Source organism: Rissa tridactyla, chromosome 6, assembly GCF_028500815.1.
Source record: "Rissa tridactyla isolate bRisTri1 chromosome 6, bRisTri1.patW.cur.20221130, whole genome shotgun sequence".
NCBI lineage: Eukaryota > Metazoa > Chordata > Aves > Charadriiformes > Laridae > Rissa > Rissa tridactyla.
Genome location: NC_071471.1, coordinates 54,967,430 through 54,991,679, shown reverse-complemented (window position 1 = coordinate 54,991,679; position 24,250 = coordinate 54,967,430). Strand labels below are relative to the sequence as shown.

At 36.4% G+C, this 24,250-nt stretch overlaps 1 protein-coding gene across 3 annotated transcripts in view; it reads left to right on the top strand.

Moving 5' to 3' along the window:
- PLCE1 (phospholipase C epsilon 1) overlaps positions 1-24,250 on the top strand; it is a 162,505-nt gene that overhangs the window by 51,283 nt on the left and 86,972 nt on the right. For all 3 annotated transcript variants that reach the window (XM_054204633.1, XM_054204634.1, XM_054204632.1), the window contains one exon: positions 18,340-18,625. In XM_054204633.1, coding sequence (XP_054060608.1) covers positions 18,340-18,625 — 286 coding nt within the window. The remainder of the gene's footprint in view (positions 1-18,339; positions 18,626-24,250) is intronic.

The following is a 24,250-nucleotide window of genomic DNA, read 5'->3' as shown; positions in this document are numbered from 1 at the left end:
AATTACTTGGATAACAGGCCTTTCCTGTCTAAATTGTGCCCCCTTGTGAAGAAACTGGGTGGGTCAATAGAAAAGGACATCTGCAGCGTTAGAGCAGAACAGTGTGCAGCAGCCTCAGCACTATGCTTGGGAACTGTTTCAAGAGGACAGCAATTAGAAATTATCTTCTTGTGTTTATATAATTTGGCTCAGAGTTTTTTTCCTATTAATCTGTATATTTTCTGCAGTAATATAATTGTATTAGTAGCTTAGAGATGAGAAATCTAATGTGGGAAGAATTATTTTACTTTTACTTACAATGAATTTATGTGATGCCAGTGACATTATTTTCTGTATTTATAAATACATTTTAGAAATTACTTAATTGCTAACATTGTAAAATATTTTTCTGTAAATTCATACAGTACAAGGAGTCTAAGGCAGTGCTTACAGATAAATTTAGCATTGCATCATTTCATTGGCAGTAATGTAAACACAAACTCCAGTATGTCAGCAAAATTGAATATTAAATATTTCAGATTTTATTATCTTTGTGTCTGTGGTTAAAGTAAAATGCTTAGGGAGTTTTTACAATGAACAGATTTCCACTGACTGTTGGAAAAGTAGACTTGTAGGAGCTGCAGAGGTGAGGCAGCACCATGTGAAATGCAGCGACGGGATTAAGATTTGGCAATGTACGTCTTTTCTCTCCAGGCTCTTAGGCAGTCTCTGTAGACGAGAACAGACTGTCATCTTGTATTGCTGAAAGCTAACTAGCAGTTTCTGCTTGTGTCTACTTGTTTAAATTTCTATACAGTTTTGTCATTTTTCCTACCAGTTGATATGGATATGGATACGGTGAAACACAGGGGGAAAAGGTATGGTTCATGTAATATAAAATATAAAAAAGCTTTTCTTACTGCAGGAATAACAGGGAGGCTTTCCTTCTTCAGAAAGAAGAATGTAGTGCTGCAGAAAAATATATTCTTGGTATATTAAGCAAGATATTTCTTACTGGAACGTGCTCTTTTTCAGTCAGTACTTACCCTGCAGATGTAAACAATTACTGATTTCTAAAAGTCTGTGGTGTTTCCTTTGTATTTAAATTAGGCATACTGCACGTGAATGTTTACTAGCTTATTGTGTTTAATTGACTGTAAAGCCACTTATAGAATTTTAGTACTTGAAGTTATAAAACTTGGATGAACTTCTGTCTACTTGTTTGCTTAGTATTGGGTTCTAACTCTATAAACGAAGTAATATAATTACCTCTTTTCTTTTTCTTTTTTTTACTTTGTTGTTTTGATAAAATACTTAGACACAGTTAATGAAGTCGGCATTAAAACCTCCAATGAATACCTCATTGTTACTGTAAATTGATGAAGAAATAGTGCATGTACAGCAAGGATTTATAGAAAATGCGTGCTATTTTTTAGTAAAGTATGTTGAAATCATAAAGTGAATATATAAGATTTGGTTTTTTGAATATTCAGGAAGAACAGAAATGAAAGCAATTTCTGTACCTATCCCTTCACCCACTGTAATCAGTAGAAAAATGTTCAGTAGAAATACAATCAGGATGACATTTGATTATTATTATGTACGTGTTTATAAACACAAAAAATATTCTTTTGTCTTACTCTCCCATCATATGCACATGAAACTAAAATTGCAGGCAGCTCACTATACACTAGTGATGATAGTGAGAGAAGTTTCCTTTTCTCAAACATATGTTTTACTCTTTAATATTTGAAAAACTTGAAAATTGTGTAATGTTCAAGTGTACTGGACTAGTCTTCCAGTAAAGTACTATGTTTCAGGAATTTAAACTATGAACAGTGCTTTTGACTTGGCCCAAGCAATTTATTGTGTCGGTTGGTTAATGAGGAATCCAAGTACCTACTTGTAAAAATAACATAATAATGTTCTTTTTTGTACTTAAGCTCTGATGATTAGTAAGAGTGAGTTGTGATGGTTGTACTTAATGAACACAAATTCTGTACCTCTGTTACAACTTGTCATATTTTCACTTATACAGCGGGAGGAGTTTTACCTCCCTGATGCTTTTATAGCTTAGAGTTGTAGCTTTACTATGTTAAAAGCAAATAGGCTGGAAACATTATGACAAAGCTTTGAGGTTTTCAGTAAAGGGCTCAAATATCTGCTTTTTTCTTTGTGCTGCTGTGAAGTGATAAAACAAAAGGTAACTGAAGGTTGGTGCATTATGAATAATGTTAAAAGTCACGTATGCTGTGATAATGTCTGGCAGTGCTAGGCTGTGGGACTTATTTTCCAAGGAGCAAAATAAACGCATAGGAAGATAAAATTCCTGTTTTAAATTGTGTACACAGTGATAGAAAAGGTGAGCTGTACAGATAGAAAATATTATTAAATGACCATATTGATACATAGCATGTGTGTGAATATGGGCTTTCATTGATGTATTAGTAAGTCCAGAGGAGTAACACCCCATGAAGAAAGTAAATACACAGGTTGCCAGTCAGGAGATAAAAAAAAAAGAATGACTAGACTGAAATGTTAAATTACAGTCACGCGTTTGTCAAGTACGTAGTGAGGGTGCAGAGTTGTCAAAACCATCTTAACATAGTTTATGGAATAGTATTTGTTGCTATCTTTACTCCCCCTTTCTTTATTAATTTTGAGGGAGGCTGTGACTCTTAAAAAAATGTCAATTTTGTATCAGTTATTTTAATAATACTAAACTAGTGCCAAAACTTTCCATCTTAAATTTTGATAAGAAACTAAACTTCCATCATTGCTTCATTTTCTGTTTTCATATGGTCTTTGATAGATAAATCTTCATATGCAGGTTTAATTGTAAAAGAACGTATTAGGACAGTTTGTAGAGTAACTTTTGGAATACAAAGACTCAATTTTAAAATAGATTTTAGAAGTATATGTCTCGGATGGAAATTACTTTTTTCCACCATCGCATCTTCTATGCTAGTATTATAATAGGTCTATATATTTTATGTAGATTTGGAGTTTGATGAGACCGCTGTTATAAAAAGCATATGAAAACTTTACCTACCATGGGAATAGATTGTCCTCGATATGCTGCTGAGGAAGTAAGAGTCTGGAAATCATCTCTGCTTGTTTTTTCTGTGCTACAGTAAAGATCCACTAGATCTAAATAACCTTTATAAAGGATTTTTTTAAGTTTGTTTTTTTTGGTTGTTTTTTTTTTTTTTTTTTTTTTTTTGTCCCTGATGCCACCTCAAATTCTTATCGTAGCACTATTTGAACAAAAAAGGCTTCCTGCTTATTCTTGGAATGATGCTACTGTGACAAAAATGCCTTCTGAAGATCTTAAGAGTGTACTTATCAAGTTTAGAGTATTTGAAACTTCAGTAAAATGTTACGCTACTACTAGAGTTTTATGGAAACGTACAGTGCTTTCAAGGTTTTTCTGTCCTTCTATGATAGTTATTTAAAATGAGAGAGCAAATAACCGTTTTTGCTTGGGAGTTAACTGAAACATCCACTACAAATTTTACTCCTTCAAGTACATGAATACTTTATTATGTATGTGAAAACTTAGTGCAGTTAATTCAAAACAAATCTGTACTCAGCTCTCCCAACGCTGTTGAAGCTATTTCTCACCAAGATGAAGCTTTTGAAAAAGTTTAAAAAATGCTAAATTGGGCATATGTAATATGTAAATACATATGTAATATGTAAATACATAAATACATATATGTATATGTAATATATAAAGTTTTTTCAAAAGTGGTGTGGCGGTATGGAAGAGAAGCTCATAATAGGAATCAAAGTTTTATCCTTCATTTTGAGAGGTTAAGCATATATATAGGTCATTTACACATGTAATTCAGTGTAACATAATTGCAATTTATAAAAAAGATTGCACTGAGCAGAGTGTCTATGAATTTTGGTAAGGAAGCTGTTGTATATACAAAGTTTAGTTGAAGCTAATGCTAAAGCAAAATAAATCTCATGACGACTAAACTGTAGTGCCTGGGTCTCTAACAATCCCCAGAGAATAAGGAAAGTTAATTTAAAATATTTTTGTTCTTCTGGTCTTAAGCCAGATGCCTTAAATTCTGAAAATCAAGCCTCAAGTGACATTCCACTCTAGTGGGAAAAGAAAGGAGAACATATACTCTAGTCCTGCAGAATCATATTTACTTCATTAACAATTAAAAAGTGTAATTTAAATACTGTACTAATGCTCTCTCATTGCTGCTACCTTGTTCGGTCACTCATTTTCTCACTCAGTCTCCTAAAGCAAGCATATTTACTTTAAAAAAACCATCTTTTAACTGTGATGAAGGAATTAGGACTTTTGAAAATTGCAGAACGTTAGATGATCTGTTTTGTGCATTTCAGGCAAGTAGAACTTAACTGGAAATACAATTAATGAATCATTGTCCCATGTTTAGAACTTGGAATTGGCTTCCAAAACTCCATTTGGAGACAGCAAAATAAATTAATAAATTTTAATGTAATCATAGTGGTACCATCATTTCATCGTTTTAGCAGATTTGGATGAAATGCAAAAACTCTTCCAAGTAACAGTTGCTTCGGTAAATAACAGTTTTACTCTAGTATGCAGTTGTCTTAATATATTAAGTTTGGCTATTAGCGTGTATTAGGTATCTATCATCAAAGTTGTGTCATAAAATAAAAATAATATGTGAAAATTAAATGTACTGTGTTCTGCAGGACAATTATTTAGTTTAAGGCAGCATTTGAACACAACAGCTGGAAACAAGGAAAAAAGGAAATTATTTCTTCCGGTCACTGTATTGTGTATTACCTGTTCATGCTGTCTTCTTATCTTAAACTTTTCTAAACTTTAGATACTTTCTATAGAGACAGCATGGTCTTCCTTAGCAGCTAATAACATTTTTTAGGAAAGTTATTAGATGTTCATTGTGAGCAGAGATGAATGAAGACTCACTTTTTATCAATAAATAAGGATTAAATATGTCATTTAAAAATTAAGTGCAGAGTATCAATATTCTGCCGTTACTTTGGGCAAGGAATGGTGCCTTTTCTATTTCTAGGTAATTAAAAAAAACCTTGAAGTGGAAAATGCCTCTTTATAGAACAAAGTTATTTTGTTTCATGAAATCATGTTCTGTAGCCTGACCTAAAAGTCTATTAAACAATTCAGTCATGAAAACTCTGAGAATTTCCTGGCCCCTAAGTACTATCCAAAATAATCTTATAATTATTCATGTGACCCTATGAACCCAACAGCTGAAGAACAAGCAAACAAATAGGCATGGATTCAGTGTCTACAAAATTAGAAATTGAGAACTAGATTTCCGGTGCTAAAGAAAATGCTCCAAGTTGCTCTTTTATTAGCTGTATGCCATGGGTAGGATGTATAAATCTTACAGCTGTTGTAATATGCTACTAATCTTTTACAACAATATCAATTGCAATTGATTATAAATGAAAATATTTAGAGATACAGACAGAGTTCTGTTGTACTACATGTTTATGTGATACTTATGTTTCTTATTGTAGATCTAAATTGTAGACTGTTTCTGATAGATTTGGAAAGACGATTTTAGTATTCTTTCAATATAAATCCAAAATGTGTAGTTCAATAAAATCCCAATATGAATCTTTGTACAAATAATAGTGATTGTATAAATACAAAGACAGTTTTATTACACGTACTTTGTCTTTGGGCTTTGACACGTTTAGTCTGAGCTCGAGACCTTCATAAGCAATTCTAAGCAGTTCCTTTAGTTGCAGTGATACAACACCACACTGTGTAAAAACTGAATTAACCAGTGCTCTGAACTTTAACACCTACCAATGATTATCTTTTGACTTTTAATATCAGAGACACAGAAATGGAATAGACTGTATGCTTTCTGAATCAGTTATGGAAGTATATGTATTAAAATAAGACTTTAAAAGAACAGGCAAAGCCAGAGTTTTGCAGAAGTAGTTACAGCTAACGTTGGCAAATAGGTAAGATTGTAGAAAGAGGATGACAAACCAAACATTTAAGAGCTGGGGAGACATGATCTTCAACAGGCGTTATTTTTAGGTCTTGTGTTTAGTTCTTTGTTTTTAGGATGGTCTTGTTGACAGGAGATCTCATAAGTTTTTTGTATGCTGTGGGTTACCCCTCAAACTTACTGTCAATTTGCAGTCCAGAAATATGCAACTAAGCTTGTCATTGAGTTGTTTAAATAATCAGTTCACGCGTGTGGAGATACAGTTATTTTTAAATGTATGAGTTCTGTGGAAGCCTTTCCTCAAATGGGAAGATTACGGTTGTTAGTAAGGTACAAAATCATATGGATTTCTGCCTGTGTGATGTGTGTGTGGTTTTTTGTTTATTTGTTTGTTTCTTAGAGAAAAATCTAGACTTGCTATTGCTCTGCGTATAGAATAATAGCTGAAAAAAATAGACATGTGGGAAGGGGGCTGTTTGGTTCCTCTGCGTTGGATGTTCAGCATTCATCTGTCTTGAATGCACCAGTCACACTGTCAGTGTGAAAAAGGTGAATGTGATGCCTGTTTGAAACCTGCAATGACCTAATTAAAATAATTAATTAATGTCTACCTTTGAGAAAGTAAGCCTGTAAAGATCTATTAAATAGACTTTTCGGTGGCTTCTGTTAGTATTTCTTGCTATTTTTTACTTGCCTTTGGAAAGCTCAGAGATCAGTTTTAATAGTAGCATCCCATTACAGTTTGATGTTCTAAAGACCTACAAGAAAAGGTGGAATTTACAATGAAAATGTTCGTCTTTTGAGTTGAAATTATTTGATCATGGCATATTCAATATTCTTACATCTAAGTGGGTTGACTGTGAATTATTTCAGTCTGCTTTCTGACATGGAGTTATAATCCTAATTACTGTCTATTTTAGATAATGTACTTATCTACAGTAAAACTTCTATTCTCTATTGAAAAGTCAACCCGCTAGTTTCATCTTGTTTTAAAAGCTTTTTGTAGCACAGATGAGAAGTTCTATATGAATGGAATATCTTTGTTTTTCATCAGGAAGAGGTATATATTTTTTAAAAAAGTAATATGATTTTAGAACAGGAGCATGTGTGGTGCATATACTTTTATGTTAAAAACTCAGTAGACAATTTTGAAAGCTGATAACTCAAGAAATTCCAAACCATGTGATCAGGTATTCAAAGACGTGACCCACATCAGACTAGTAAAACTATCATCTTCTCAATAAATAAAGGTGTGCATTCGCTTAGCAATTATGTTTAGAATGGGTAGTTACTTTTAGAATAAGTTTGATTCAAACAGATGTTTGAATAGAGTATATTTAATTCATTTAGTTACAAAGACATCATATGGTTTGTAAGTGAATTTGTTGATGAAAGTTTGGAGGAAGTAAGTAAGCACACATTTAGAAAATATAAAGAGAATACTGGCTGCATGAAGAATTGACAAGAGTAGAACAGTTAACAGATATTTATCTCAGTATACTAAGTTGAGAAGTACTAGAAAAATATAAAAATCATGATTTAAACTGAAGAAGTTAGCAAGAGAACTTAATAATCAAATAATTAATAACTATTAAGAAAAATATTTTTTCACATATACTTTTGTGCCAATAGAAATATAAATAGCTGACCCACCTGACCATAAAGTGATATTTTTGGCCTTTTCTGGGTAAGATTACAGAAGTCTTTCACTGGCAGTGGCATTGTTTCACATTGCTGAAAAGGATGTGAAGAGCTCCTGTGTTTTGCTTGGTGTCATCCTTTCATTTTCTCCTTAATCAAATTGAAATTTCAAGTACTGACAAACAATATTTCAAATGACAGTTAATTGATATCTATTGTCAGCCTCTGTTTTATAATTGAAAGTGATTCTTCTTAGTAGTTATTTGGATCTAAAGTGCCTGCCATGAGAATTTTACTATTTGCTATTTTACTATTCCTTCTCCACTCGACTGCTGATTCTTTAGGAGCAGGACTTTCTGGGGGTGGAGATGCTGTGGTAAATCTGTGCCCCATTTATATCACACTGCTTTTTCTGTCTTCCAAATCTGTGAAGTCCATCTTTCGTTCGGTAACAGCTTTTAAAATAATTAGTACTGTTACCTTACAGAAATGGAAAATTAGTAAGTAATAGCAACAAAACTTTATCAAAAGTGAAAATGACACCTTGTTGGAAGTTTGGGCCTACTCTTACAATTTCTGGTCATAAGTAAATACAACTCTCAAATGTATTTGTTTTTTTTAAAACCGTATCATTATTTTCTTATGATGATGAATGAAGAGATTTCCCTAGTAAAGACATTGGTCATATACTAGAACTGAATGGGGATGCCTGATATTATTTCTGAAGAATGGGGAGTTATGCTTAGGGATTGCCTCTGCAAGATGGTTTGATCCTCATTAAATTCAGTTTCTGCTCCTTGAAATGATCTCATCCTTAACAGGATGCAATTCATAAGAAGTATTGGCTGGTGAGGTAATGCACATTCTCTAATTGCAATTGAAGCTGTAGAAAGTTCACAGAACATCGGGTAATGAATGTTAATATTTGGGCACATCTGTGCTTGTTCACTCTTTTGGCAACCTTCCAGCTGCCATTGATACAGCTCCTCATGTTACCAGGGTGAACTCGGCCGTTTTCGTGTGTGTCTTCTGCTGCTCTGAGCCATGTTGCCCAGTTACAACTTACTGTGTAAAATTTGGTACACACCAAAAATTGCTGTTGAATAAGTGCACATTGTTGCTCTGTAGCATGGTACTTTGTCTTGTGCGCTGTCCTGGCACTGTAAAGATCCACATATTCCTAGTCATTGAAGAGAGAGCGAAAGTTTGAAAAGCCTTTGAGAACAGACATTGCAAAGAGGATATTGACAAGACAGTTGCTGGGAGGGTGACCAAAAGGGACAGGTCACTGCAGTATTTTATCTAAATTGTTAGAACCTGAAGATCATTTACAGAAAAGCAAAAGAAAATATCTGGGCCACCCACAGTGACAGTAACACTAGATGTTATTAGAAAAGCCATGAGCAAATTAGAGTTTGTCCTGAGTAGGCTGGAACAAGCGTTGACTCCTGTGATGAAGAGATGCCTGAAGACCACTATTCCTTTCCTGTGATGTGTTCTTTCCTTCAGATGTGGGAGGGGACTGGACAGACTCTTCTGCACGCACCTCATCTGCCAGTCTTACACACCCTGCCCTGGGGAGAACAACTTCCTTTTGACTCAGTAGATTTATTCCTATTGTAAGGAGAAAGTGAGAGTATATGCTAGACTGAAGCTTGGCATCATGTCCCCTGTCCCCGTCCATGTCCATCCCTCCCCAGTTTCTGGGCAGTGAGGGCATAGCATGCAGTGTTTGCTTTTACTCACTGTCTAAAATTGCAAATTATGCAAGCATATCTCTTTTATAAAAATCACAATCTTGTTAAATGCATTGAAAAAATGCACACAATGCAAAAAAACCCCTAAACGACCTTACTTCATTTTACTTTATTTCCTTGCTTTCCTCTTTTACCTGCTCCTTCTGTTGACTGCATTCAAAGCATCCTCAATGCAATGACACTTAAGTTTTTTCTACCTCAGCTATCTACTTGGAAATCTTCCCCTTTGTCTTTTCTGATGCTTCCGTGCTGGTCTGCTGCGGCAGTAACCAAACCTTTCCATTTCTTGTATTCTCAAAGTAGTTCCTAGTTTTCTTCTTTATAGTGTCCCAGACAAAAGATGAACAACGCCTGTGAGCCACACCACCCTGAACGTGCCTGAACCACCCTATAGTGAATAGGGCATTTGTCAAGTACTGGGCAAAATTATAGCGGTATTGATTACTGTATTTATTTTGAGCAAGGTTTTCTCCCCACCCTCCTCTCCCGCCCCAAGGTAACAGTGTTCCTAGTATGTCACGGGGTCCACTTCAGATTGTACCATGGCACGGTATTCTCTTATTTTCTAGGCGTTTTTTCAAATACAAAACAGCATTTCAGCAGTCAAGGGTATTTTAAGGAATTTTTCCATTACGAAAATTAGCATCTCGGCAGTCAAGATATTCTGTTTAAGCACCATGTGAAAATACATAGAGAGCAAGATAGGAGCAATTTAAGATGTAGAGAACACTGTTAACCCCTGATGTTCTGAACAGTCTTTGCACAATTTCATATATTTCAGTGCGAACGTGTGTTTATAGCTCCAGCTTTCTAGCTGATGAGTTGCTACTGCAGCTCAGATTACCAGATCTCCCAAGGCTATTCTTTGTCATCCTGACATGCTGTAGCGGATGGTGACCGTGTCACACTGTGCCAAAACAATGCTATTTCTTGAACACAAACGCAAACCTGCACCAAATGGCTGTGTTTCAGCAGAAGTTCCTTCAGGTGATGGCAGTTCCGTTGGTAAAGCTGCAGGCAGGCCCGATGGCAATTGCCATTGCTGAAACCCTATCAGTTCTGCTTTGCAGGGCAGTCCTTGGCTTGCAGAGCCAGCTGTAGGGTGACGTGCAAATACATCTCCAAAAACTGTTGAGTGTGAAGAAAGGCATCATGATATGTAACCCTTTATTTATTTTATTTTATTTTATTTTATTTTATTTTATTTTATTTTATTTTATTTTATTTTATTTTATTTTATTTTATTTTATTTTATTTTATTTTATTTTATTTTATTTTAATCTGAGATGGTTGTTAATACTTTAAGAATGTTGTCTGTTAGCCAAAAAAGATGGATCATGAGATGCTGGGAGAGGATTCGTGGGAATTTTTGAGTTTGACCCCAACTTGCAAAACTGTAGTTGCTTCCAGATAGCTGTTTCCATATTTGCCACAGTGTACCTAAGGAGAAACTCAGCAATAGAGTATTATGACAAACAAGAAATCAGGGAAGCTTGGGATAGGTAGTGAATGTCATGCAAATTTGAGTGGCAGTACTAAAGCTTTTGGATGAATATTTGACATCATCCACTTCATCTTGAATAGTAAGTTAGGAATGGAATTTAATTGACCACACATTTTGTCCCTTGCCCTACTGGTCTTGTAAAATACCAGAACGTAGTAAGACACGTAGCCAAAAATTTGATCAGCTGTTCTGGTGTGTGCTTATTTGGTCACAAGCTGACAAGTGCCACCAAGAAGATAATGTTCTAACAGTCTAAATGTCTAGCTTTTGTACTCCAAACACTGAAAAATACTAAGAAAAAAGCTCAAATTAGTTCAACGTCTCAAAAGCATTTCTAAAGTTCTCACCTATTTGATTGCTAAGGTGAACAAGACATGTCGATACACAGAGCTAGTCCTGATAGAGCAGACCTTTCTGCTGTTCACAGCATCATCTCTATCTAACACAGTAACATCCTTTAGCTTTGAACAACCTGCATAACTGTGTGAGATATGGGGCTCTGGCATGTCATCTCGAGAAACTTAAGTACATAATATAAAGAAAGACAGGTATATACACTGCTGTAGACATAATAGAAGGTGCATTCAGTATTTAGTGTATTTCAGTTCTCATCATTGATACATAATCAGAAATTGTTACAACAGATTCAGGTTTTAGAAAGTCCATGAATTAAAGATTTCCTTCTTCCTGAAAATCAGAAAACTATACATGTTAAACTTGTGGCACCCCGTTCTTTTTCTTCCATGAAAGTTATGTAGGGATTGTCAATCTTTGATTGACCTTTTTGAGTGCAGAACATTTGCAGTGATACACATTTGAACCCAATACTGGAACCATTAATGCATAGTAACATGAAGATTCTGTCCTGAAACAGACAGATGGTGTAAAATTGTAAAAAAAAAAATTCTGATAAATTTATCAATTTGTTTAAAAAATATATTGTTTGTACGTATTTGCAATTTTGCCAAAGATTTCACTTTTTTGCAGGGGAAGTTTGAGTCGTAATGAAGTTGCATACAGATGATTGTTAACTTACTGCTCAATATTAAATTTTTTTTTATTTTAGGCTTATATTTCATCTACATTTTCTTGCAATTAGGCTAAAATATTTTTCAAAATTTGAATTAGTGAATTTAGCAGTGGCGATAGAAAATACAATACGACCATTTTTGCTGTAGCTTTTAAAGTTTTCTTTTATTAAGAGAGTTGTGTTTTTTCCCTTGACATTACAAACATCCATCTGTACAGAGCCTGACTCCTTGCTGTCGTCTTAACCAAATTTTGTAGTGAATTTCCCTGCAGAGATGCCTGAGCTTTCTGAGAGCGTAGAGAGGAAGCTGATGAAGGAAGCGCTATAACTAGATTCTGTAGTGCTGTGAGCAATAAGCATGCAGAAGCAAGTAAGCCTTCTCAGAAATGGGATCGCTGGCAAACACAGTGCTGAGAAATGGCTAATTTATTTGGAGCTAGCTTAGGTCAGAAAGCTGCAGTGCTTTTCTGGAGCTCGCCTTCAGAGCACTGTCCAAGTGTCTTTGTACCTGTGATGTTTACTCAGAAAAGATAATTGTAAATGAAAAGTGGAGAATTGACTGTACAAAATAGTGTGATTCATTTCTATTTTGGCAGAGCAGGAATTCTTTTTGAAAAGACGAGCTAGATTTAAACCAAGGTCAGTAATTATTCTGTATTGGCTTAGAAATCTGTATGAGTTCACAGGACCTGACTTTAAATCCCAGATCAGTGGCAGACATTTTTTCATAGATTGGTCTGATTTTCAGCATTTCTGCAGATTCCAATTGACAGTTGTTTGTTCCAACATCTTTGAAAATAAAGTCGTTAGCAACTTAGCATTGTTCAGAGAGTAATTAAGTGACTGGTTCTCTCACAGTGAACTAGATCAAGGGATAAATGTTAAAAATAATTATGTCCAAAATAATTATGTCTGAAAGAAATGTTCCTCAGGCTATGGCCTCGCTCTTGTTTAAACAGAATAATGTTGGGTGGTATTTTGAGATTAATTAGATGACTGATTTTTCAGGTAAGAGTGTTAGGAAAAGTAATTATTAATAGAAATTTCATTAGGAAATTTGTTTCCACTTATAAAATAATACCATTTTTTCAAAAGATGATAATAGTAAGGAGTAATTGGAGAAAATTCTTTCATTTTTGTTTTAAAAAAACCCTAACCCCACAGCATCCTTAGAAGAAACTGGCCAGTGACAAGTGCTGGCTCTAGGTAGGCAACATCTTTACAAAAAAGCATTTCTTAATCTATTCTGCATTTGTACTTTAGCAGTGATCTTGGAATGTCATGTGCTAATAATCAGTGGATAGGGTCATAACCTGAATGAGATAAATCTGAGAAAACTCAAGATCCTTCAGAAAATGATGCGGCTATCAGCATCACCTCTTTTTTTAAAACTTTATCGAATAAATGCTCCAAAGCGTGATGCTGGAGTGCCATTTTGGAAGACATAAAACTGATGTATTGAGTAACTGTGCATTAATGCTTGATTGTTTTGTTCTGAGCAAATTCCTATTCCAGTTAAGTGTTTCCTCTTTCAGCCCCCCTCCCATCCACCCAAATTCACTTTACATGTTCGTTTCTACCCGAAGTGCTTTTTTCATAGCAGACTGCTGTCATATTCCGTGCTATAGGTACTTGAATTACATTGTTGTGGAATAAATCCATGTAAAAGGGATTGGAACAGTCCTTGGTCATGACTTCCAAGAGATCACTGTTAGCTTCACTTGGTCAATATTAATGAGGGTTTTCTTCTGAAAAACCTGCAGTGCAAAAATGAAAAATCACCATCAGAATTTACTCATTTTAATGAATTTTTTCTTGGAACAGAACAAATTTGGAAAGAGCAGCATTTCCTGTGATGTTACTGTGTTTAGGCTCGTATGTTCTGTAAAACCTTTGTGTTTTCCAAGGAGATGTTTAAGTGATCTTCAAGACATACTGTGCTGAGAGTTATTACTTGTTAAAATACCATTCTGGTTTACAGGCATTTAATATTGCTTTAAAAATGTGCAACAAATAAAGGCTTTGTGTCTCAGGAATGCTGTGCATGGGCTGTCGGCAGCCCTTTGTAATAGAAACGCTCTGTAGGTAAACAGCCAAGAAATCGGACTGCAATGTATAGTACTAACCAAGCATATGTGTGTATATATATATACACGCCTCCTACATTTCAGTATTTCATTTTGATCATTCAGGACATATCAATGGAGGGTTTTAGAAAGAGTTTGGACAGATGCCGGTCAGAAACAACGCAGTGAGTTATTAAAACCCCATTAGGGCCTATTTCCTGTTATTTTTACAGTGTAGTAGCAATAAGCATAATTTTTCATGGCTGTTCTTTACAATTAACTTTTTGGGTACATATATTCTTTATTATTATAATAAAGTAAGAAAAACTAAGCCTGCTTCCTAATAACAAAAATCTTTGCTCTGTTCTTAATTCCAATTTCTGGGTTTCATATATGTCAAGCAGCTGCTAGGTGTTTGGCACAATGGTAACGCGCCCCCAGGTCCTAAGCTAAATTCCTGAGGCAGAAAAAATGTGAAAAGAGAAACAAATAAAAGATTACAGTAAGCGGGAAGGGATACATGTAAGTTTAAGAAATCAGAACAGTTATTTTTGTGAACTGTATTTCCAGTACAGCAGCACCCGTCAACTCCAGCTTCATTTTGGGGGAATATTCGTCATAAGCTGTAGGGCTAAGAATGGCTGTGGCGTTTAGGTTTCTGCCGCTTTTACGTAGTAAACCTGCAGTAATGTGTGTGGAGAAAAGGACATAACGTGATTTGCAACTGTAGTGATGATTAAACAGAAGAAAAGATTATAAGAGAAAATTGTGGAGCAGTTTCAAGGCCAGCATGAGTTACTTGTTCTTATAGTTATTTTTAAAGAATATCTTAAGTAAATATGTCTGTTGTCACTGTAAGAAAGTTTTATTGCCTGAAGGTTATCAATAAGTTAACTTGCAGATACCATTTTAAGTTACTAGAAGCAAAAGTGAGGGTTTTCTAAAGTAAAGTTTTTATGATTTATTGTATATGTTATTAAGAGCAAAAAATCTATTTTGTTTCCATTTATTTTCCAAATATGGACTTGGTTATAAAACTACGAGGCTGCAATTCCTCCTGAATTTAATCTTTACTTTAATGTTAATTTTCATTTTTGATTTGGAGGACATGTTTTTCTGCTGTAGTATTCTGAAAAATTGTATGTTGCAAGTAATTTTTATTTTCTTTTTACTTAACATTAAAACCTCTTTGAAAATAGAAGAAAGAAAAAATCTATCAAAGCCATAGTATACTTTCACTGGAATACCAGTGTGTTAGTATCTGGAGGTACCTGATTTAGCTCATTTGTTATCTTAAAAGTATAATGGGGGAAAAAAAAGTAAACAAAAAAGTATTAGAATGTATGGTTTTATTGTATAAGTAAATCTTAAGGTATTATAATTGCATATAAGTGTTACCATTTACATGTTTGCTATTTACAGTGGTATAGGTAAGAAAGTTCACCCGAAACTCCTTGTAAGCATCAGTACTTTGCACTACTTAAAAAGAAATTTGAATTACATTTAATATTGCAACGCTTTTAGATCCAGGTACTGTCCTCAGTTTCTTGTAAATTACTGCTCAATATGTAGCATGTGAGATACTGCAGCATCAGACTCCAGATGGCTTTGAAATCTTTTAATTTGATATGGAAGGCAAAAGTGAATCAGGAGCGATATGCCCCTGTGTATCATTGTTTTTTGACAGGTAGCTGTCAGTTCAGTGCTGCATTTTACTCTTTTTGGTTCACATTCATTTTTAATTACAGTAATCATTTTTTGGTAACGATATAGATAGATATAACTATATCTGCCAGGATGAACTGTAAGCCCTGGCTTGGAATCAACTTGTCTCCCAGGCAGGATTAAGTTTCCCCAACTGTCTGGTGCAATCTCACTGAAAGGTGATTTTCCCTATCAGTTACCTGAGGGATATGTTCCTATTCTGATTGTTTCAGTTCTCTTCGTTGGCTGATGAATGTACGCGTTCTGAGTCTGTATTTTTTCGCAACCTCATCTGTGTGCAGCAGAAGTAACACATTCAGAGCTTTAACACATCAAAACAAACAGTATTTGAAAATGTTATATGAAGCGCGGAGTCTTTGGAGACAGCTAGTGCCCTGAAGTCTACTTTATACAAAAGAGATTAACGCCATTATTCTATGTATAATCTCTCCAGCAAAACACTGTCGCCTATTTCTGTCAACAAATGGTTTCTTTGCTTTGGGAGCTGAAAGAAATTTTAGTTGTGTAGGCAACAGAACAGGCCTTTATAAGTTGCAGAACCCAATTTTAAAAATATTTGGTAAGGTAGCTGTAGTTTTGAGAAGTTAAATTATTTTCATTAACTAAATATTTTTTTAAACAAGGAAAAAAGACTAATTATGTCTGCTATGTGTGTCACACTCACAGTCCGTGCACTATTTTGCAGTACATCTTTTGGAAAGGTGTGTCATATGCACATCCCACTCTGCCTTGCAGGCACTTACCTGACGAAAAGGTCTGCGCGTATCCTATCCAGATAACATGTGCTCTAAGGGTGCATTTTCTTTCTGAATAAAGGCAGAGATGAGCAGTGTTCTTACTGAGAGTCTCAGAGTCCATAAAACTGTTGTATACCAAAGAAAAGAAGATCAAAAGCCTCAAGTAAAGGCTTAATATTTCTAGAAGCCTCGGACCATATAAATTCTGGAAAATTTGCGGGGAGGAAAAAACCAAAAAAGATAGATACGACACCATTTGACTGTGTAATGAATCACAGAAGCCGTATTTCTAATGGAATTGAGTTATAAAAGTCATAGTCAACATGCGAAAGATTTTTTTTTTTTATTGTTTTATGGTAATAAATATGTCTGTTCTTTTTCAAATCATTGAATTACATTACTAGTTAATAAATTATTATATTTTGCATAAAATTTTACCGTTTTCCCCAAGAAATTTTTAATACAAAAATTAAAGCTAAGAAATATGTACTTTACCAAATATTGCATTTTATTTGATTTTCTGGTTTGTGGCAAAAAATAAATAAGCAGTAAAAAATGTGCCAAATTTTGAATTCAGTAGCTGAATCGGAGCTTCTGCTGTTCTCAGTTTTGTTACTTGGATGAAAGAATTACATCATCATTCACAACGTCTGTTTGTAGAGGATCAGGTACCTCGCGGGAGCGCAGGGCGTTTGAGCCCTCCTCACTTCCATGGCAGGGCAGAAGTGGACCCGTGTGCAGGTCCCTGTGCCAGGAGCCGCTTCCCCGCTTGGTTATGTGGCTGACATGTATGTGTGCTGGGGTGAGGGTGCCGGTGCCTCTGACATGTGGCGTGCACAGACTGTGCAAACAGTTTCTTATCATTTGACTGAGCACATGTGTGCTTGCGTTGGAGGACTGGATGCGATTTCTGCCACGTTGATGGGTAGCTGTATTTTGTTCATATGTGGGGAAGGATGGCAATAAGAAATAAGCCATTAATCACAAAAAATAGACGCTAAGCCATCAGCTTGTGTCTTGGGCGCATCTAAGGACTGATGGGGAAGAACCCGATAAAAATTTTCTCAGCACGTGTCCTGGTAACAGTTATAATGCCCTTTCCCTATGTTAATTTTTAGTTTGGTAGTTTACACTTTGTTATTACAAAGCACAGATCATTGAAACAAATTATTAATCAGTAAGTCAGCGTACAAGAATGCGAAGAATCAAGTCTCTCCTTGTATGCTAAATGAAAAGATTTCTTCCAGATTCTTGCTTTGATCATTAGACTCTTTTAAATAAGCAAACATTACTTAGTTGCTAAGCCACAGACTGAAGTTCATTAGTGTGTTAGCACAAATATTGGAAAAAGACTACTAAACCAATATTAGATAGAGGACCTGTGCGTAGGCTGGAAGTAATGCAATGAACGTGACACCAGAACATTTTGAAAGATTGCTCACAGTGATTAAAACCATTTCTGTTTGCAAAAACCCGCCCCACGCAGCAAGAAAAAGTGCAAACCCTGCGTAGATCTGTTTTTCTGCTACTGATATCTGTAAGACTTTACTGAACGTACAGTAGGTTTAATAGTCTTATGAATAATTTTGTGTATATTCTTTATTTTAAATGTTGCCCGGATGTGTTGATGTGGCATTTTTTAATGATTTTGAATCATTAGATTGAAATGATTTTTAATGATTTTCAATCATTAGATTGAAAGCCAGAATGCCATCTTATTTAAATATCTGGCTTGCGAACGCATCTCAAAATCTTCGCAAATCGGTGTTGGATTCAGAGATATTTCATGTTTAATGCATAAATGCAGTGTTTTAACTCAGTGCCTTTTTGCAGAGGCTGTTGAACTTTACAAGTCATGCTACTTCGGAATTTGTTGGTGTTTGGTTTATTATCTTAGGTAAATGAACTAATAGTTCATGCTTTTGCATTCTTCACAGATCTTCAATACAGTGAGAGAAGAAGGAGCAGAAGATGCTTTTGAATATTTTCCTTATCTTCTGAGAAAACTCCCAACGTTTGCTACAGACTGTATATGCAAAGATGGTGGGTTTTGTGTAGAACCATGTGTAACAGGTGCATACTCTCAATATCGTGCCACTTTACAGAGGACTGCACTCTCTAACTATATAACTGGTGCTTTACTAGAAGCAACTACATCATTAGGAGCAAGAAGTGGTCTTTTAAATATCTTCGTAGGATCAACTGGAAGAACAATGCTTAAAGGTAATGATTTAATTTTTGAACCCTGTCCACTTTAAGTATGGGATGTACTGCAAAATATATACTGCTATGTAATATTCTGTAGTTTATATACTCACATATGAAGTTAACAGATAAAAAAGATTTTCATGTTTTCAAAGTTTTTCCTTTGCAATCATAATGTGCCATAATGACTAGCTAAATTAGTTTAATAAAATAAAAATGCATGCAAAACTGAAAAGATTCTTATTACAAAACAAAAATCTTTTCAGTTGTTTTTTTTTTTCTTTTTAGAAATATTCCCGTCTGCATCCAAAGTTAATGCCTAAGTCATTTTTGTTAGGGTGTTTCTTTGTATAGTATTTCTCATTGACCAAGTGCTTCTGCTGAGAAAGGAGTATATACTCAGTTATTATTGTTTTCATTATACAGCTAGCTGTCAGCATAGCACTGTCTGGTAAGTATGTACAATTCATTACTGACCGATTGTTGGTCTTCTCCTGGATCCATCATCTTTCCAGTATTGGATCATTTCAAATAACACGGGTATTGTCCATGTGGAAAACACATATTGGAGGATGGATGTTATGTACTAACTTTCCATGCTGATCATCCTCATGTGCAGTAAGAATACCATTTTGTGATTTAGTTTGGTCAGGTTTTGAAGTTAAACAGGACAAAGGCATTCTTGGTACAAATTCATCGCATTAAAACAGGGTTTTTTACAGAATAGTAACTGCGTTTTAAATTCATTTTTAATTAATGCCTTGAATATTTCCTGAGGTACTCAAGCATTTTGGGATTTGTCATCATCTGATGTACTGTAACAAAAGCATGTAGTGTCTCAGTTGTACAGTTGGAGAATAAATCGTGGATATTATGGCTAGCTGAAAATTTTACAGGAATATGACAAAATCAGTACAGAATTCTCAGTGCAGTTGCTTAACTAGTGCAGATATTGAACTTATATTTACAGACAAATAATGATACAGTTTGTGCTCAGATCAGGTTGTCTTATTTTTATATCAGAATGTCCCTTTCTAGTTTGAATTAGTCTCTCTTCAGGTGAATTGAATGACAGAGAGGGGCACGAAAATGGTATGAGAACAGGTAGAGGTGACAAACTAGCAGCTGAGTGAATTTCAGCAGTATGTTCAGCAGCATTGTTAGCTTCACATACCCTCATTGTCTGTGAGGGACAGGTACGTACAGTACAGTGTCCTATTTTGGTAGGGCGTTTCCTTTTTATTATTATTTTTTCTATTTTTATTTGTTCCTGGGAGACGAGTGCTTAAGAAAAACAAACATGTGCATTCCTGTGACAGCTCTGGAAAGTAAGATTAAAGAACTGAGCCATGTACTTAGTGGTGCAGTGTGGTGGACCTTCTTCCTACAGAGTGGGAGAAGGGAGCACAGGGTTTTGATGCCCCAGACCTGATCGAGACTCTAAGGATGCTCTGTCCCCTGAGTACAAATGTCATCCTCCATGGGGCATTGTTGCTGCAGTGCCCGAAAAGCCCAGCTAGTGACTGTCACCATAGAGCTGGAGGCTCCGCCTGAGTTCTGAAGCTGGAACCAGCAGCAATTAGCTCAGGCTCACTGACATGCTAATATGGCTGTATCTTTTTATAGAGCCTGAGCTAATGACTGCATGCGTGTGCTCTGTGTACAGCACACTTTGCACTAGTTTGGGGATCTCTGTGGCGCCTGTATTGCATGGTGTATGCTTCTGTTGTCGTATTCTGAGGCCAAGCAAGTGAGACCTTAAAGAAAAAGCAAAGAATTGCAATTCCACAGACAACCTGTGTAGACAGTAGAGATTTGATTTATTGTAGAGATTTGATTTACTGTCTAGGTATGACTTACTGTAGTGGTCTCTGGTGAGGAAGAGATGTGCTGCAGCTTTGGAGTGTTGCAGTTTTCTGGATGTCCATGTTCAGGTATATCACAGTGATTCAATATAGCTAAGAAATGACAAAGCTATCGTAACAGAGTCTTCTCTGAAAACATTTACAGAGTGTTACTTGGCGATGTTATTAACTGAGACATTAGCATTAGCAAGGAATCCAGCAGTATTCTGAATTCAGAGATGCAGTTATCATTCATGGGTGTGTACCTTTTAAGAAAGAAAATTGTCCTGTCCGTGCAGATTGATAAAAACGTTATTTTCATCTGTCTGCCATCCTCTCTTACTGATGGATTTAACATCAAAGGTAAGCTAATCTCATCTAAAGCTGAGGACTTTTAATTAACATGGGTAACAACTCTGTTGTCAAACGCAGTGGAGGATTTATCACAGGATACAGCATATCACTGTAACGCTTCACTTAGTAGTTGGTTGGAGATGTTGAAAAGGGTATCTATTGATCCTGTTGTGGTTTAATAGTAGTTGTTGTTTAACCCTGGTAGGCAGCTAAGTGCCATGCTGCCACTCACTGCCCCCCATCCCCTGGAGGGATGGGGGAGAGAATTGGAAGGGTAAAAAGTGTGAAAATTCATGGATTGAGATGAAAACAGTTTAATAGATAAAGAAAAAGCTGCTCATACAAGAAAGTAAAATATTTGTTCACTACTTCCCATCAGCAGGCAGATATTTGGCTGTTTATGGGAAAACAGAACTTCATCATGTGTAACGGTTGCTTGGGAAGACAAATGCCGTAACTCCAAATGTACCCCCTTCTTCCTCTTTCCCCCTGCTTTTATTACTGAGCATGACGTCATGTGGTATGGAATATCCTTGGGTCAGTTGGGGTCAGCTGCCCTGTCTGTGTCCCCGTTGAACTTCTGTGCTCCCTCAGCCTACTTGCTGGCAGGGCAGCATGAGAAACAGAAAAGGCCTGATGCTGTGCAAGCACTGTCCAGCAATAACTAAAACATCCCTGTGTTATCTACACTGTTTTGGTCACAAATCCAAAACATAACCCCATGTGAGCTACCCTGAAGAAAATTAACTCTGACCCAGCCAAAACCAGTACAATAGTGAAGGCGATATTTCCATCAGCACTTGCGGTTTGGAGACCTGTTGTGCATTTCATCAGGGCCCTACCAGCCTTTCTCAGACAAGACAGCAGTATATCGAAGTTAAGAGAGACCAGGGAGATGAAAATAAATATTTGCTTTCACAGTCAGAGGTTGTGAGTGCCCATGCAGTAATTTCAGTGCTTTGCACTGCCCTGAATTAGTATCAGCAACAGGAAATTAGCATTATATCTTTTAGGTTAGGTTTCTTCACGTTGCTCAGCCTGTTGAAGAATGGAGGGAAGATGCCTTCTCTGATTTTGTTTCTACTGTTGTGATCAGGAATAGCAAATGTTTGTTGTTGCTGTGTTTCACAAGCTGTGACAGGACAGGTTTTCAAGTGTTGGCTTGCTTCCACAAAAACTTAAAGCATAGGTTCTCTGGTCTTTGTATTTAATTTATTTTTTCATTTTTGTATTAGAACATGTCTTACAGTTTTTCCTTTAAAATTGTACTTAAAAAAGGATTTGCAATCTAGGAAGATGTCCTAGTACAATCTAAGATTCAAACATAAAGGTCCTGATGGAAGTGCAGGAGAGCACAGATGTGATGAAAGAAGGAAATTATAGACATCTGGTTTGTGCAGGATAGTGCAGTGTAGAGACACTTGACCTGTTGCTGACTTATTCAGACCTGAACTGGAGTAATGTCATGATGCAGGGAAATCCCCTATAGTGGTTGGTTTGAAAAAAATTTAGGCAGCCTCAGTTAATAATCCTTCTAAACATGACCTTTTCTGGTGATGTTACTAGCTGAGATGGTGCTAGTTAGAGCGTGATTGCTCCATACTTCATTCTACAGATGTAGGCATGCCCAATGGCAGAAAGCATGTTGATTACTTGAAACGAATAAAAGAAAGCACTAGCAAATGAAAATGCGAACACCAATAGCACTGACGTAGGTGGAACTAGAATGAATTATGAAAACAAGATTATATAGATTTATTTTAAAATACCTTCAAAAGTAATTTGCAATGTTATATAAGCATAAATAAAAGAATTCTTGAGCTATCTACTAAGTGTTCTACCACTCAGAAATTTGAACTCAGACTTCCTTTGTGTCCTATAAATGTTGTAATACCTAAAACCATTGTGAATAAAAGCTGAAAGAAGTGGTGATTTATTATGAAGTAATTATGGGAAAACATTATTGAGGTGGATCCAGTTCAACAGATCTTTACCTTGTAAAGATGCGCTACATAAAGGTGCTATTGAAGTCTCGCTCTACTGCATGTTACTACTTACAGTGTTAGACAATGACAAATACTCTTGCGTATTAGAATAAAAGTTTGTGTAAACTTTTACTGAGGCTCTGAACTGATGGTAAGTGTCAATGCTGGCATCAGCTTTGATCATCTCTCTCTTCTTCTTGGGTTCTTGTTCCTAGAAACTGATTTAACTTCAAAAAAATCCTGTAAAAGAGGAGAACAATAAAGGGCAAAGTCACTTTGGCCTAGTAGTGCCACTGAGTGCACCATTTTATCAAGTTGTGTCCTGAGTCAGAGATCTCTAAATTGCCTTAGATATTTGTATATGTGTTATGCATTTCAGTACAATGACTTAATAGGACTTCATCAAAATGTTTACCTATAACGTAGGTTTACAACTGTGTTTAAAACATGCTGTGATTAATATTTTAGTACATTGCCATGTACTTTATTTAAACATATCATAGAATGATAGAATGTGTAGGGTTGGAAGGGACCTTTAAAGGTCATCTAGTCCAACCCCCCTGCAGTAAGCAGGGACATCTTCAACTAGATCAGGTTGCTCAGAGCCTCATCAAGCCTGGCTTTGAATGTCTCCAGGGATGGGGCCACCACCACCTCTCTGGACAACCTGTTCCAGCGTCTCACCACCCTCATTGTAAAGAACTTCTTCCTAATGTCTAATCTAAACCCACCCTGCTCTAGTTTAAAACCATTGCCCTTTGTCCTATTGCTACACGCCCTTGCAAACAGCCCCTCCCCAGCTTTCCTGTAGGCCTCCTTCAGGCACTGGAAGGTCTGCTATAAGGTCTCCCTGGAGCCTTCTCTTCTCCAGGCTGAACAACCCCAACTCTCTCAGCCTGTCTTGATAGGAGAGGTGCTCCAGCCCTCAGATCATCTTCGTGACCCTCCTCTGGACTCGCTCCAACAGGTCCGTGTCCTTCTTGCGCTGAGGGCTCCAGAGCTGGACACAGTACTCCAGGTGGGATCTCACGAGAGCAGAGTAGAGGGGGAGAATCACCTCTCTGGATCTGCTGGCCATGGTTCTTTTGATGCAGCCCAGGACGCGATTGACCTTCTGGGCTGCAAGCACACATTGTTGGCTCATGTCCAGCTTTTCATCTACGAGTACCCCCAAGTCCTTTTCCGCAGGGCTGCTCTCTATCACATCATCCCCCAGCCTGTATTGATAGCAAGGATTGTCCCGACCCAAGTGTAGGACCTTGCACTTGGCCTTGTTGAACTTCATAAGGTTTGCTCGTGTCCACCTCTCTAGCTCGTCCAGGTCCCTCTGGATGACATCCTGTCCCTCTGGCACGTCAACCACACCACTCAGCTTAGTGTTGTCGTCAAACTTGCTGAGGGTGCACTTGATCACACTGTCTATGTCATTGATGAAGATGTTGGAACAGCACCGATCCCAG